Source organism: Hakea prostrata, chromosome 7, assembly GCF_041222555.1.
Source record: "Hakea prostrata isolate BN-2017 chromosome 7, UWA_Hpros_2, whole genome shotgun sequence".
Classification (NCBI taxonomy): Eukaryota; Viridiplantae; Streptophyta; class Magnoliopsida; order Proteales; family Proteaceae; genus Hakea; species Hakea prostrata.
In genome coordinates this window covers 9,783,006-9,798,894 of record NC_142606.1, presented here as the reverse complement: position 1 = coordinate 9,798,894, position 15,889 = coordinate 9,783,006, and the positions used below count along the sequence as shown (strand labels likewise).

At 37.3% G+C, this 15,889-nt stretch overlaps 1 protein-coding gene, 1 long non-coding RNA gene and 1 pseudogene across 4 annotated transcripts; 1 reads left to right on the top strand and 2 right to left on the bottom strand.

The window, feature by feature from the left end:
* The first annotated feature begins 1,108 nt into the window (after window positions 1–1,108).
* LOC149009597 (uncharacterized) lies at window positions 1,109–10,488 on the top strand. Of its 3 annotated transcripts, none has more exons than XR_016174499.1 (3): window positions 1,109–1,506; window positions 1,655–2,139; window positions 10,111–10,488. It is a non-coding gene; the product is annotated as an uncharacterized LOC149009597 (long non-coding RNA). The 3 variants fall into 3 exon arrangements; XR_016174498.1 differs by lacking the exon at window positions 10,111–10,488 and having other exon boundaries at window positions 1,655–1,771; window positions 1,870–2,140; XR_016174497.1 differs by lacking the exon at window positions 10,111–10,488 and having other exon boundaries at window positions 1,655–2,140.
* LOC149009598 (rust resistance kinase Lr10-like) lies at window positions 6,718–8,478 on the bottom strand. The gene is made up of 2 exons (XM_089162065.1): window positions 8,229–8,478; window positions 6,718–8,015 (listed from the first exon to the last, which is right to left on the bottom strand). The coding sequence occupies exons 1-2, from the start codon at window positions 8,299–8,301 to the stop codon at window positions 6,781–6,783; spliced, it is 1,308 nt and encodes a 435-aa protein (XP_089018191.1). The 5' UTR covers window positions 8,302–8,478; the 3' UTR covers window positions 6,718–6,780.
* Window positions 10,489–10,791: 303 nt separating the features above from the next.
* On the bottom strand, window positions 10,792–12,060 carry LOC149009596 (rust resistance kinase Lr10-like; annotated as a pseudogene).
* Window positions 12,061–15,889: the final 3,829 nt, after the last annotated feature.

Sequence of the window (15,889 nt, the reverse complement as noted above, 5' to 3'; positions counted from 1 at the left end):
TTAGTTGGGACAAGACTTGTTGTGTTGTTGTGTTGATAGCTACTTAATCAATTGTTTATAATTTAAAGAGCAAATTACACTGGCACCCCAAAGCACTGACACCTAAAAAACACATAGGTCCTATTTTGTTAGAATGGTTAGTGATGCGTCAAAAAATTATTAACCTTTAGATTCCTTAATGCTTGCCTGCAAAATAGAGTTAGAAGTGGGCCATGACTGCACGGTCGAGTAGCCACCTTACATAAAATAAATATATAAAAAATATTTAACATTCTAAATTGAAATCAAAATTGAATCTATTGTGTGAGGGGTTCACATTCACATAATCATCCCAATTATCTTTGCTATATAATTCAACAGTTCCTATATCCATATTCCACCCCCACCCACTTATTTTATTCTACAATGATTTCAAAACATTCTAGTTGTTCTTGAGTTGCATCGTTGTTATTTTCTTTTCACAGTTTTTGTTATATTCTTGTAATATTCATTGCCAACCTTTCTTTGTAAAGTTTGTATTCAACTTTTGTCCATTAGTAAACATTGAATATCAAGATCGATTAACAATTTCGTCATTTCATTGTCCAACAATATGTTTTTCTTCAACCCTTTAAATCACTTGCCATACTGACTTCAACCCTTCATCAAAACATAATAAAAAGTAACAATATGAAGATCAAAATACCATAACTCAACATATCATGCAGTGGGCATGATAACAATCACTCTATTGTTACACAGTTACACTAACACTTCCACATCCAACAAAACTAAAGCCGTTTTTAATTATTCTCTGTTATTGTGAGAGTGTGATAAGAGGATTATGAAATCAACTCTAAATGAAGGTGATTTTTCTGTTGCAGCCTCTGATTGATTGTTTTAAGAGTTCTAAGTTGAACAGAAAAGGATCACCCACTTTATTGCAAAATACTTTTGCCAAAGAATATTATACAATTTCAATCCTGTTCCACCATAAAAAAATGGCTTATTACTTTATTATCAAAAGCACTATTATGCTACCAGATAAAAGGAGAACGTAATTCAGTAATTTCAGTTATGGTGTGCTTTTTATATGACCAAAATACCCCCAAGAACAGGAAGAGGTGAATACCTTTCTCACGGTAGCCGTATGCTCTACCAAACCCACACCATAAGCAGGCCAAACGGCGCCACCAACGAGAAAGCGTTGGACGAAAACCAGAAATCGAAACCATGAACTTCTTCACAGGGATTTTATAGTTGTAGTTTACAGTCAGTGAGTTGCAACGGCCGAAAGGAGATCTGCTATTGTTGCGCTATAAAACTGCTTCTTCCGCGATCAGCATCTGTTAGGCATTTCTGCATCTCTTTGCCTTCTCCTCTCTCTCAAGCGGGCAAGCTCAAGAGGATGAAAACCTATAGACTGATAAGTAGTAAAGGCAGGCCATGGAAGTGCCTCAGAAGCTCAATTTATCCTCTGTGTAGATTCTTTAAACATTCTACCGTCCAGTTCCATGATCTTTAATGGTAAGTTTTAGATTTTGAATAAGATACGTCAATGCTTAGGGTCCTCAATGCTGTATTCGGTGGATTTTGTTGTCCTGGTAGTCTCACTCAAGTGGAGATTTTATTATTTTCTGGTTTCATCGTTTTCTGACATTAGGCATTTCAATAGGTTTCTTTGGATTTGTTTTGGGGCGTATGTTAGGCTGCATTCGACGATGGAAGGTTGAACGAAAGAGGAAACTTCAGCACAAATTTGTCCGAGCACTCCTCCTTTTCTGATTTCCTGGTAATTTGAAGGGAAGATCAGTTTATATTTTAGGACGTCAAAGTCCAGAGTTGCATATTCCTTATTCCTGCTTTGTTGGTTCCCCCCTTCTTTAATAGAGAACGTTTGATTGCTTTTGATCGATTTGGTGGGCTTTATTGCTGGAGCAAGCGATCGGTCTTACTGCATATTAGGGTATCTCAGTAGATTGAAGAAATCAAGTGGGACAGAAGTTCAAAGGGGGACGATTTGGAGGCAGACTTCATTAGGCATCTCAGCTGCAGTTTGTACCTCCACCTGCAATGTATGGTTCCCAAGGAACGAATATAAGGAAGAAGTTTGAAAGAACATACTCAAAGATAGCTGATAACTACTATTCCTTCGAACAGGTTTTCATATGTGCTAATGTTACTTTTCATCTATTATTTAATTTCAAATGTTTGCTTCACTGTTTCTCTTAATGTCTAACGAATAAAAGTTGCATAATTGAAAGAGGATCTTAAATGAACCAAAAGATTCATACACAACTCTATTTCATTGAGAACCTGAGCCATGTTTGTCTTGTTTTTTCGGGAGTGAAAGCCTTGGTCGCTACAACTCAAACCTAGAGGATAAAACTAAGTTTTAGTCATTTAACAATCATAGTTTTCATTGTCATATGGTGTTAGGAACTCAAATTTTGAAAATTAGAACAGAGGAAATTCAGGGGTAAGAACAACAAGTAGAAGAAGGGAATTTGGGAGGAAGATGAAGTTCAGTGAGAGAAACTAGGAAACTGGGAGAATACTTTCTTCATTACCCCACATTGCCATACCCGAATACATTTTATATGCTAGGATCACTGGCCACACTAACCTTTGACATCCTACTTCTCAAAATGACATTTAAACCCCCAAATATTCCCTTACAATTAACTCCCTCAAGACACTATTACAGACCTACTATAGACGTTACACCTCTTATTACCATACCCCTAAATCACAACCGTAACATTGCCAACCCCTTAAGAGAACCTTGTCCTCAAGGTTCAGATGCAAATAGTATATGCAACTTAATTCCTATAATGAAACACCAAATGTCCTATTTTAGAAGATATCCAAGCAGTAACTGAAGTGGCAGATATTGCATATCACTCCCTTCTCTTTGCTCCTTTGCTTGGAAGATCAGCACTCCTGACTGCTCTAGCAACAATATCAACCCTCATTTATGGGTGAAATAACACCCCATGATGTGAAATAAATCCCTTGAAACCAACTCGAAGATGCATAAAACAACTTTATGAGAATATTGGTTTCTTGAAGTGCTTTGATTGCCATTCTTGCTGCTTTGTACAAAAACCCAGGTTAAAAGATCAGCATTTGGTTCCTTTCTTGTAGAACAAAGTGTCATGCAATCGTCTCTTACGTCACAATCTTCTTCTTGATTCTTGTAAGCTGACATCAATAACCCCAATAGAATTTTCAAGAATCCTTTAGGACCTTGGTTGCCACTGGCACTCCATTTGGTAACGTTCCTTTATAAACAACACCAAAGCCCCTGAATCCTAATTTTGTTTTGTAATTCTTACTGAAATCAGACAGCTGTTGAAGTGAAAACATTATTGGCTTCTCCTTGGCAATATCACTGAAAAATCTCTTCATTGTTGCTTCAGTTTGTGGGTCAAGAGAAGCAGAGAAACCCTGTGTTGCATCCGAGATGAGTCTTCTACCATTGCCAATTTCAATACGTGCATATGGCATAACCTCAAATGGGTTAGCCCCTTTTGTAGCCTTGTTCAAGTATCTAATGACTACAATCACGGTTGCAACAGTTGCGATGCTACCCAAACTGCAATAACTGTAAAAGAAAAATAAGAAAATACAATCAATAGGTTTTTATGAAACAACTAATAAATATTATAAAGATTATGGTAAGTCGAAAGAATGCCTACAAGAAAGTAGTATATCTTACCTATAATAGTAACAGCTACCCCTGTAGCCAAGCCAAATATAGACATCTCTGTAGATTGAAACAAATCAACGAGGAAGAAGCGGAGGAGGGTGAGCCAAGCCTGATGATGTTCAATGACCCAAAAGCAATAACAAGAACAAGAACAAAAAGAAGAAGAAGAAGAGGAGAGGGAAAAGCTAATGATGGTAGGTGGTAGTGATGAACCAGAAGATGCAATGACAAGAGAATAAGGTGTCATAGTCTTGTGTATATGCTACCTGTTATGCAAACATGAGTGTATAATATGCTCTTTACAAGGGTTTTAATTTTGGAAGAGTCCATGGAGAGCAGAGGATTCAAGGTTCAACGTTCAATACTTTAGAAGAACCTTTCAAAGATGTAATTGTCCTCTCCTCCACAGTGCCAAGCTGCTTTGGTAAACCTTCTAGCAAGCCTGTGTAACTGTGGTTTAGTCAAAGATGGCGGTGTAGTTCCGTCTGACCCAAGAAAAATAAGTTATTCCATGTATCTGTGACTGCTTAACATCACATTTCAAGGTAAAACGATTTTGTTTTTATTTTTTAACATGAGGATTGACCAACTGCCAATTTGCTAAGGATCTTTCAACAATAAACACAAATCAATGGAACTTTAGATTTTTTTTTGGAAATTGTGGTAAAATCTTTAATTTCCAAAAAAATATAATAAAATTCCATCTACATTTTATAGAAGACATGACCCAATCCAAGGATCCGGATAATTGAACGAACTACCCAAATGAACAAAAATAAATGAAGGATCTTTTCCAAATAAGTTGAAGACAATCACAAAACAAGTAACAACAATATGGGCAAACTTTTTCTTAATGAGCTTAAGAAGGATGTGTCTGAGCATAGTAGCCACACTAAGGGTATGATTGAGTATTGTTCTTCCTCTGTATTGAATATTATCAACGATTGATATGCATAATACATCACATATTACATTACATATCGTACTGTATCTGTTCCATCTTGAGTTCTATTTTGGGGTGTAAACACAACTATATCATTTTCCCAAGAAAGGGAAAAAAATTGTTTCATAATACTTGGTCAAGTAACGTAAGGCCGGGTCCTTTGTCAAATTCAAAAGCAAAGGAAATATTCCTAGCTTCTAAATAATATTTTCATTGGACAGCTCAAGGGATCCACCAAACAAGGAGGTTCTTGTTGTTCTAATTCTTTCTTCTTGTAATTCCTCCACCTCCTGTACTGCATCAGCCAACAAGAGTATGGTGTTTCTAGTGTAGGAATTATGTGACCCAACACATGTTATTATTTTACTTGCACATTCACATTGGACACTTGTAAGGTTATTTAATTATATGTGGCATTTATTTTTTATGATGATTTATTTGGTTCTTTGGTCCATTGGATTGTTTGTTTGGACTGATTTTATGGATGATCATCTGGTTTAACCACATTGTAGTCCTTTACTTGACCGCACCTATCATAATGTATTATTGTCTAAATATACATTGTTGGACTATGATGGGTTTGAGGGGTGCAAGTTAAAATTGCTCAGACTATAGGAGATATGAGGACTAGTCTCTCTATGGTTAGTACACTTTGAATCTATGGAGTCCATCCATGTAAAAATTATGTGTATGTTCAGTGTTGATCTTAGTGACTAGTGCTCCATCGTCAGTGACTTGACAATTACGAAAGTGTACACGTGCCTACAGACTGCCTTTTGAAAGGATTCATTGATAAAATGGTTTTGCAAATTTGTTTTCATTTATTAGTAAAAACTTATCTATTTCCTTCTCTATTTGTTACAAAACCAATTTGTTTTGTTTTATATAATGGCAGTTCTGTAGTTTTATTCCCTAATTCTTTTGGGGGCTTTTTAGTAATTGTCAAGGTAAGCTTTAAGGGCATTCTGGATATGAGCATTAGTGGGCTAGCATCTTACTTAGGGTGGACTTTATGGCTGGTCATCTCCACCCTAGAGATATAAATATCTCAAGGTCACACAGGCAAAGGGATTATAATTTTTTCAGAAGCTCAAAATACCAAGTGATGGTATACCTGTCCAGCTGGGGTGAGCACCCTGATTGCTTGTGAGATCCTTGGCATCAATCGTGTTTCTTATTGTGGTGTTAATCCTCAAGTCTCATCCTTCACTTTTGCTTCAGTGGTGCTAGATCTTCTTTTTCTTTTTATATCATCTCTACAAGGTTGGAATTTATCTTTGAAGAAGTATGTTAATTCTATCATGAGTTTGTCAAATATTAATTTCTTATTTTGTAGATTAGTTCTTCTTGATTCTCTCTTTTAGCTAGTTTTTCTAATATCTAGTTTTTACTAGGATCTTAGTTAGGTGTGTTGTCATCGAACTCCGGATGTTTCTAATTTTCACTAGGATCTTAATTAGGTGTGTTAGCACACAAGAAGACCATCCAGAATTTGATGACTAAGCACCAGCCGCTATATATAATATTGAGATTTCCTCAAGACAACTGTAAGTTACTGAATGCTTGTTATATTATTCTAAATCTATTTTTGCTTGGTTATGAATGCTTGGATTATTGGGAAAAGGCTGCTTGTTGTTGTTGTTGTTAGTGTCCAGCTTCTCATTTGTTTTATCTTTTCTCATATTTGTAGTTTTCAGTTTCTCAGTTCAAAAAATGAGTTGCTTTTTTAGCTAGCATGTGGCTAGCCAGAAGGACATCCATAAACTTGAATACAAGAATATCTGATATGGGTTTTTTTTTGGGGAGGTGGAGGAGGGGTTGGGGCAGGGGAAAGAGAGGTGGAAGGGTGTGTTTAAAGAAATAGGTTAGAGTTTTGACATATGGGAGAGAGACTGGAGTGTCGACTTGATCCATATCCTCTGAGTTTAATTGGACATAAGTTTACATTGCATGAGGTGTTGTAAAGTTCAGACCGTAAAATTTGCCTCGAAGCAAATGAAACTCAAAGATTTTCAACCTATTACAGGGTATAGACGTACATATGCAAATGAAACTCAAAAATATTCAATCTATTACAGGGTATAGACGTACATTCTCTCAGAAAGCAAATCAACAGAAAAATCAAATTACATAATCAAGCATAGTTCTAGGTAATGAGAGTTGATTGAACATGCCCTCCATTTGAGGTAGAAGATACTTGGTCTTTTGAGACAGAATGGTTTGTGCTACTAATGCTTGAAGAACAATTTGGAGTAGTAGACATTAGATGCTGAAATGGGTTTGGAGGAGCTTTAATCTCAGTTCCTCCCTCCAACATGTTCACCACATTGCTCATAAGTGGTCTAGCATCTGGCAAGTACTGAACACACCAGAGAGCCACCATTGCCATCCTCTCTGCCTTCTCTCTGTGTTCCTCTTCAATCCCAAAATTTTCCAAAAGTTCACTCAGCGTCCCTTTCTCAAACATCTCCCATGTCCACCTTGGTAGCCAATCCTCAGGCTCACTTAGATTAGAGTTGTGGTTTTTTCTCCTTCCTAGAATTTCAAAAAGAAGCATACCATAGCTATAGACATCACATTTATGAGTCACCGGATATGGCATATACAGCTCCGGTGCAGCATAACCTGGTGTCCCTCTGTAATCTGTCATGGTTATATGGCTGTTGGCTCTATTACTAAGCTTAGCCAATCCAAAATCTGCAACCTTTGGAAATAGTTCTTCATTAAGGAGGACATTTCCTGGCTTTATATCGTAGTGAATTATTCTTTGCTGACACTCTTCATGCAAGTATGCAATCCCTTTTGCTGTTCCTATTGCTATTTCATGTCGCTTTTCGAATTCCATTTCCTGGTTCTTGTCAAACAAAATTCTGTCAAGGGATCCCTTGTCCATGTACTCATACACAAGGGCTTGCATTGTGGAGTCATAACAAAAACCGTAGAGTCTAACCAAATTGACATGGTATGTTCTTCCAATTGTGCTTACTTCTGCCATGAATTGCTCTTTAGCTTGCTTGTCTGAAGCTTTGTCAAGGACCTTGATTGCCATTGGCACCCCATTTGGTAACCATCCTTTATAAACAATACCAAAGCCGCCAGATCCTAATCTTATTCTGTAATTCTGACTGAAAACAGTCAGCTCTTGTGGTGTAAACATCATTGGCTTCTCCTTAGCGAAGTCACTGAAAAATCTCTTCATTGTTGCTTCAATTTGTGGGTCAGGAGCAGCAAAAAAACCCTGAGTCGCATTCGAGGTGGATCTTCTGCCATTGCCAATTTCAATATTGGCATATGGCATAGCCCCTTTTGTAGCATTGGACAAGCATTTGAGGACTGCAATTACCATCACAACGGTTGCAATAGTACCAACAACTGCAGAAACTGTCAAAGTAAAAGGAACATCTTTAGAGATTTTATCAAATCAGATTGGAAGCTAGTTAGCTACTTATATGCTTAACTTGGTTGTAGACTATGTTGTATGTGTATTACCATGGAACAACTACCAAGTAGAATTCTCACAAATAATGGTAAGAAGAAAGAAAGGTTACATGCATGGGTGGTTTTTATTGAAATCCAGGAAGTAATGTAACTCACCAATAATAGCAGTGGTGAACCCTGAAAATACATGGTTCATCGAAGGGTCCCCTGATGTGTCTGCCGATGACATCTCCTTGTAACTTGAATAATAATGATAATAATAACAGAATTTCAGAGAGGGAGAAGCAGTGGAGTCAGAAAAGATAACAAGAAAAGGAAGAGGAGAGGGAAAATTAAGCAAGTGATGGTTGTGTAATGAACCAGAGGAAGCAATGAAGAGGGACTTTAGGTGGTGGTGTCTTTTATATCTGCTTCTATATGTAAAATGCTCTTGATAAAATATGCGGGAAGAAGAGCATTTAAAGGTGAGAAAACTCGAAGAAACTCCCTAACATGGAATGAATGAATTATTGAGTCACCGCAGGCTCAGTCAAACACGGTGGCTTGCTATCTGTGAGACTGTGATTGCTCAAGATCTGTTGCTCTCAACAAGGTCAAACCTGGTTTTGGGTGTTTCGTGCCAGCTACTTTGTGAAACGGATTGAAAATGAACATCAATCTGGATAGGATTTTTCTATGCACTAATAGCTAATTAATTTTTTGCCATTCCCATTTAGTTTGAAGGAGACTTGTTGTGTTGTTGTATTGATAGCTACTGGTCCTCAAGTTAATAAGTGTGTCCTTCTTTTGGATTCTACTAAACCATATTAAGCAATACATATAATATTCGATACGGGATGATCCATCTCTTAAAATCACTTCATCTATATGTCAATTTGGATATTTTAAACCAGGATTCCCGGAGAATGAACATAGCTCCAGCTCATCTCAAAGGTAACTTCTAGTCACTTCCATTGTGCGAGTCCATTTTGATGGAAATCCTGGGTGGTCCAACCATTCAAGTGAGTCAATACCAATAGTTTTAAACCTTGCTTCACGGAGATCGAAGACAGCTGTAGCTCATCTCAAGGGTATCTTTCAATTTCAGGTCACTTCCATTGTGGCCTGGGAGCAAGGTTCGACATGTCGACTCGTGTCGCCGTGTCGGACTCTGGCGACACGGCGACACGGGCGACATGTCGCCAAAAGTCGCTCGACTTTTGGTAAGGGTTCGATGAAAAATCGAACCCCTGTTTCGAAGGGTATTTGGGGTCATTTTGACATGAAATTTGACGTGTAACCTAATTTGAGGCCAATAAACACATTGGGGGTGTTATTTTGACCTAAAACATCACCTAACCTAAAGTTTATAATTGGCACATGTCCAACTATATGCGGGCAAAACTGGAAGTTTGGAAAATTCATATAAACTAATGTAAATATGCAAAGAGAACACAAATACACAAGTAGTAAAGAGATGTACTAAAGTTTACAATTCATTATACAACTATGTTGAGTATGGCTCATGCTTCACATATTTTAGAGGCCCTACATCACTTTGACAAAAAGCGAACGAAAAATCGGCGAAAAACAAACGAAAGGCTGTTATATATGGCGAATGTAGCGAATATCGCCGATTTTGGCGATATATCGAGGCGACATATCGCCGACACGGCATATGTCGCCGACATTTGGTAAATGTCGTGTCGCGGGGAGTCGGACCCCGGCGACATGGGACATATCAACGTGTCGGCGATATGTCGCCGACACAATGAACTATGCCTGGGAGACCATTTCCAATTTGATATTTGATAGTAATCCTCAATGGTCCAACCGTCCTAGTGAGTTTGAAGTCAAACCCACGAAGTCTCGTCACGCATCACTAGACTTTGAGACCTGTTCTGATAGTGACGAATCCATGCATAAGCACAATTAGTCATGTATGTTTTCACCATTTAACTCAACCCTTAATCAACACCCTTCTATCATGTATGTACCATAATTAAGTGCAAATTAATTAACTAGTCATCTTTAGCAAAAGTTGTATTGATGATTGTAGGAAGAAGACAAAGGACGGAGTCTGAAAGCCTGAACTAAGGAAGGAACGGTGAGTTTTTTGTACTGTACATAGGGGGTGTCTGCATCCAAATTCCAAAACACACATGATCATAGCTTTCCACTGAATGGGGGTATTCGGCAAGCAGCACTTTTGGGAACCCCAGGTACAGCAGCTTGTTTCTAACTGATCAGGATGGAAAGAGCTGCTGCCAAAGCCAATGAAGTTATGGCCATTGCGTCTATTATCTATGTACGTTATTGGAAATCTCTAATTTATTGGGAAAAGGCTGCTTGTTCTTGTTGTTGCAAGTGCCCGGTTTCTCTTTTGTTTGTCTTTTCTCATATTTGCAGTTTTCTGTTTTTCAGTTTAGAGAACGAGTTACTTTTCTGGTGTGTCTGGCCAGAAGGAATCGACAAATTTGAGTACAATAAGAATATATTTGGGGGGGGGGGGTGTTATGCAAACTGGGAGGAGCTCGGGCAGGGGAAGGGAGAGAGACTGGAGTGTCATCTTGATCCATGTCCTCTTAGTTCAATTAGACATACGTTTTACACATCATCAGGTATTGTCAAATTTTCCTTGAAGCTTCAAGATTCATAATCTATTTAAGTATACACAATTATACATTCTCTCAAAAAGAAAATTAACAGAAAAATGGAAATTACATAATCAAGCATAGTTCTAGGTAATGAGAGTTGATTGAACATGCCCTCCATTTGAGGTAGAAGATACTTGGTCTTTGGAGACAGAATTGTCCGACCTACTAATGCTTGAAGTACAATTTGGAGTAGTAGACATTAGATGCTGAAATGGGTTTGGAGGAGTCTTAATCTCAGTTCCTCCCTCCAACATGTTCACCACATTGCTCATAAGTGGTCTAGCATCTGGCAAGTACTGAACACACCAGAGAGCCACCATTGCCATCCTCTCTGCCTTCTCTTTGTGTTCCTCTTCAATCCCAAGATTTTCCAAAAGTTCGCCTAGCTTCCCCATCTCAAACATCTCCCATGTCCATCTTGGTAGCCAATTCTCAGGCTCACTTAGATTAGAATTGTGGTTTTTTCTCCTTCCCAGAATTTCAAAAAGAAGCATACCATAGCTATAGACATCACATTTATGAGTCACCGGATATGGCATATACAGCTCCGGTGCAGCATAACCTGGTGTCCCTCTGTAATCTGTCATGGTTATATGGCTGTTGGCTCTATTACTAAGCTAGCCAATCCAAAATCTGCAACCTTTGGAAATAGTTCTTCATTAAGGAGGACATTCCTGGCATATCGTAGTGAATTATTCTTTGTTGACACCTTCATGCAAGTATGCAATCCCTTTTGCTGTTCCGACTGCTATTTCATGTCGCTTTTCGAATTCCATTTCCTGGTTCTTGTCAAACAATATGCTGTCAAGTGATCCCTTGTCCATGAACTCATAGACAAGGGCTTGCACTGTCGAATCATAACAGAAACCATAGAGTCTAACCAAATTGACATGATATGTTCTTCCAATTGTGCTTACTTCCGCCATGAACTGCTCCTTAGCCTGCTTGTCTGAAGCTTGGTTGAGGACCTTGATTGCGATTGGCACCCCATTTGGTAACCATCCTTTAGAAACAATACCAAAGCCGCCAGATCCTAATCTTATTTTGTAATTCTGACTGAAAACAGACAGCTCTTGAGGTGTAAACATCATTGGCTTCTCCTTAGCAAAGTCACTGAAAAATCTCTTCATTGATGCTTCAATTTGTGGGTCAGGAGCAGCAAAAAAACCCTGAGTCGCATTCGAGGTAGATCTACTGCCATTGCCAATTTCAATATTGGCATATGGCGCAGCCCCTTTTAAAACATTGGACAAGCATTTGAGGATTGCAATTACTATCACAACGGTTGCAATAGCACCAACAACTACAGAGACTGTCAAAGTAAAAGGAACATCTTTAGAGATTTTATCAAATCAGATTGGAAGCTAGTTAGCTATTTATATGCTTAACTTGGTTGTAGACTATGTTGTAAATGTATTACCATGGAACAACTACCAAGTAGAATTCACACAAATAATGGTAAGAAGAAAGAAAGCTTACATTCATGGGTGGTTTTTATTGAAATCATATAACTCACCAATAGCAGCAGTTGAGATCCCGGAAGCTGCACTCTTGCCCGAAAAATCCGGTGGCGTCTCCCCCAACCATGACATCTTCTTGTAACTTGAATGATAATAATAATAATAGAATTTCAAAGAGGAAGAAGCAGAGGAGTCAGAAAAGATAACAAGAAGATGAAAAGGAGAGCGAAAAGCAAGTGATGGTCGTGTAATGAACCAAAGGAAGCAATGAAGAGAGAATTAATAATAAGGTGGTGGTGTCTTTTATATATGCTTCTATATGTAAAATCCTCTTGATAAAATGTGTTGGAAGCAAAACATTCAATCGTCAAATCCAAGTGAGAAAACTCAAAGAAACTCCCAAGTTGTGCATGTTTAATGCATTAGTTGGTTAGTTGTGCATGTTTAGTGCATAATGTGAGTTGTTATAGCGTGCGAGTATGGCATAGGGTTGGGCATGATGGACTGCTGCAAACTGGTGGATGGTGAAGGTGTTTGGTGATCGAATGGGTAGAAGTTTGAGAGAGGGAGAACTTCTTAAAAAAGTTTCTCCTCAAGCTTGTCCATCCGTTCATCCATGTTGTTCCGGCTCTGATACCATGCTGGATCAATTATAAGAGGCTAATGAGCCAATTGGGTCAATCAAGGCAAGAGTAGAATGAGTTAGGGATTTGGGTTCAGTTGCTTTATACATTGACTAATATATACAGTACTCGATATGCGATGATATGTCTCTTAAAGTCACTTCATTGAATTCGTCAATACGAGTACTTTAAACCTGGCTTCACGGAAAAGGAACATGGCTCTAGCTCATCTCTTTTTTCTTTTTTCTTTTTCTGAGTAAAACTCTAACCCTCCATTGTGCGAGTCAATACCAATACTTTAACCTTGCTTCATGGAAGAAGGTACCTCTAACTCATCTCAAAGGTATCTTCCAGGGCACTCCATTTTGTGAATCCGTTTCCACTCGTCACACATCACAAGACTTGAGACCTGTTCTAATAGTGACGAATCGAGGCACAACACACGTTTTTCACCATTCAATCAGCATTCACCCTTCTATGTACCACAATTGAGTGGAATTTTTAAGACGAATTGGCATATATATATAGTTAGAACGTTCTCGTGCAAATGCGCGTGGAGCGGCAATCAATATTTAATTCTTTTTTTTTTTTTTAACAAATAGAAACTTTAAAGGTTGAGAAGAAGAGTAGTAGAGATAATGGAATGAAATTTCGTTTTTTTATAGTTGCATTGTTTTTTTTAAAATGTTATCATAATTTTAATTATATATACCATGTGAAAATGAAGTTTATTTTGATTTTTAGATATTAACTTGTTTCTTTTTAAAAAAATAGTTGTTTTGGGGGAACATTCTGCAATTTTTTATAAATAAATAATTTGAGATTAATATCAACAAGTTTTGTTCGAAAAACACGTTTACCTTTTTTTCCTTCCAAATAAAAATTCATTTTTCAAGACTTTCTTTTACTCTTTTTTATTATTATTATTTTTTTCTCTCTTTTTCTCCCTCTTTAGTAAAAACCCAAAATTTTTATATAAAACCAAAAAAAAATTCCTCAATGAAAACCAAAACAAAAGTACGGAGCATGAGGCAAATGTAAAGCCCAGGAAGAGAAGGTATAACATAAAGGGAGAGTACAATAGGTGGAATAGGAGTCGCACATAGTGCAAGTCTTTAGCAAAAATTGCTTTGCAATGACTTAATTAGGGCTCGTTTTGCTAAATCATGACAAATTTCTACATTCGGAAGCTACTCTAAACAATTCTTTCTTGAATAGATTCGAATGTCTTTGACTCCATTAGGTTATCGGCTACATCTATAACGTGGAAGACATCAAAAACCATATAACTTGTTGAGATCTATGGTTTAGTTATATTCAATCCATCTTCTCATAAGGTGCAAATCACATGATATTTTCAGTGATATGAATCATTCTAAATTCTTAATTTGTAAGGAAATTTTTTAAAATAACACATGATTCTACTACCTTTAATACTCTTCTTTCAACAATGGTTGCTTGCAAACATTGTATTACCCTACCTTAATGCTTCTGAGCTGATGGGGGTTCCATCAATATGGGTTAGACTCATGCAACATAATTCAAATATAATATCAATATAATGGCACAAGCATTTGCTCATCTTTGGCCAAAACCCAACATAATTCAATAATAATATCAATATAATGGCACAAGCATTTGCTCATCTTTGGCCAAAACCTAACACTAAGCTGTCAGCGTTGAAATTAAAAGAATTATTAACAATTGTAGGAGCTCAGTTGCACCACGTTAGCATCAAACATGATCATATCCCTATTAAAAACAAGTTGCTTGAGCACTCTAAATCCATTTTTCCAATTTATAAAGGAGTGAAGTGTACGGCTTTCTATTTGTCTAAGAAATTGTAAGATTATTATTGGAGAACAAAACAATAGTGAAAAATAATGATAGGGTCCCTTGGTAAGAGAAGCATGTAATATTGTTAAATGTGATTAATCAAAGCAAGCGAGTTCTCGCAATGCAAGCGAAGGTCGAGTTTATGAGACCAACGATCGCTTTGCGCCGAAAATTACTTTTTGTCTACTTGATTTACATGGAAATTCTTCATCTAACGACCCATATTACTCCGAGATATGGACGGTATTCATTATATCTCGGTTTATGATTTTTTGTATAAATATGTAACTCTCCTCCACTGTAATTGGTTTTTTTTGTTTGCAAAAATTAGTGGATTGTTTGGCGTCTGTGATTTTTCTTCCCCTTGAGGGTTTCTCATGTAAAGATCTGGCTTTTTCTCGTGCGGCCAGAGGGGAAAAGCTAATGATGGTGTCATAGGTGCAAAGAAAAGAGAAAAAGGGGGAAGAGGTCTTGTATATATATATTGTCGTTATCCAGATGTGATTATATAACATGTTCTTTACAAGGGATTTATTTTGAAAGTCTATGGAGAGCAGAGGATTCAAGGTTCAACATTAAAAATACTTGAGAAGAACATTTCAAACATGTAATTGTTTTCTCCTCCATAGTTCCCAGGTGCTTTGGCAACATTGTACTGGCTCTAGCCTGTCAAAGATGGAGACCTGGATTCTGGCTGATCCAAGAAAAATAAGTTAACCCATGTATCTCTATGACTGCTTAGACATCTCATTTCAAGGTTATTTTGTTTTTATTTTTAACACAACAAGGATCAATCAACAGCCAATTTGCTAAAGATTTTCTCACAATAAACATGAATAAGTTAAAGGTTAGAAACTATTCTTTTGAAAATTGGTAAAATCTTTACTTTCCAAAAGAAATTTCCACCAACATCTCATAAACAGAATACATTTTGAGGATAGAGCTTATGCAGCTTCTTTTGTTGAAAACAACCTTCTGTGGATGGCAAGAATCTTCAACCATCAGATCTTCGATATGTCGGCTTTGGGTGTTTTGGACTAAGTATATGTAGGGCTTGGCAACTACTTTAGCCAAATGAATTGGAAGTTAACAGTGACCATCAACAGAATATACCACATATTACATTACAATATTACATATAGTAAGTACTGTATCAGTTCCATCTTAGTTTTTAGTTTGGTCATTTAAACTATCATTTGAGTAAAAATGTCAACCCCACTTCCGCTCCCCATTTTGGTTAGCCAGGCATATGTGAATACAGC

What these genes read in the sequence shown, in the direction of transcription:
- LOC149009598 (XM_089162065.1), bottom strand. Translation starts at nt 8,301, where the DNA reads ATGTCATCGGCAGACACATCAGGGGACCCTTCGATGAACCATGTATTT. An exon ending in GTTCACCACTGCTATTATTG is followed by an intron (nt 8,016 to 8,228) that starts GTGAGTTACATT and finishes TTACTTTGACAG; the next exon opens with TTTCTGCAGTTGTTGGTACT.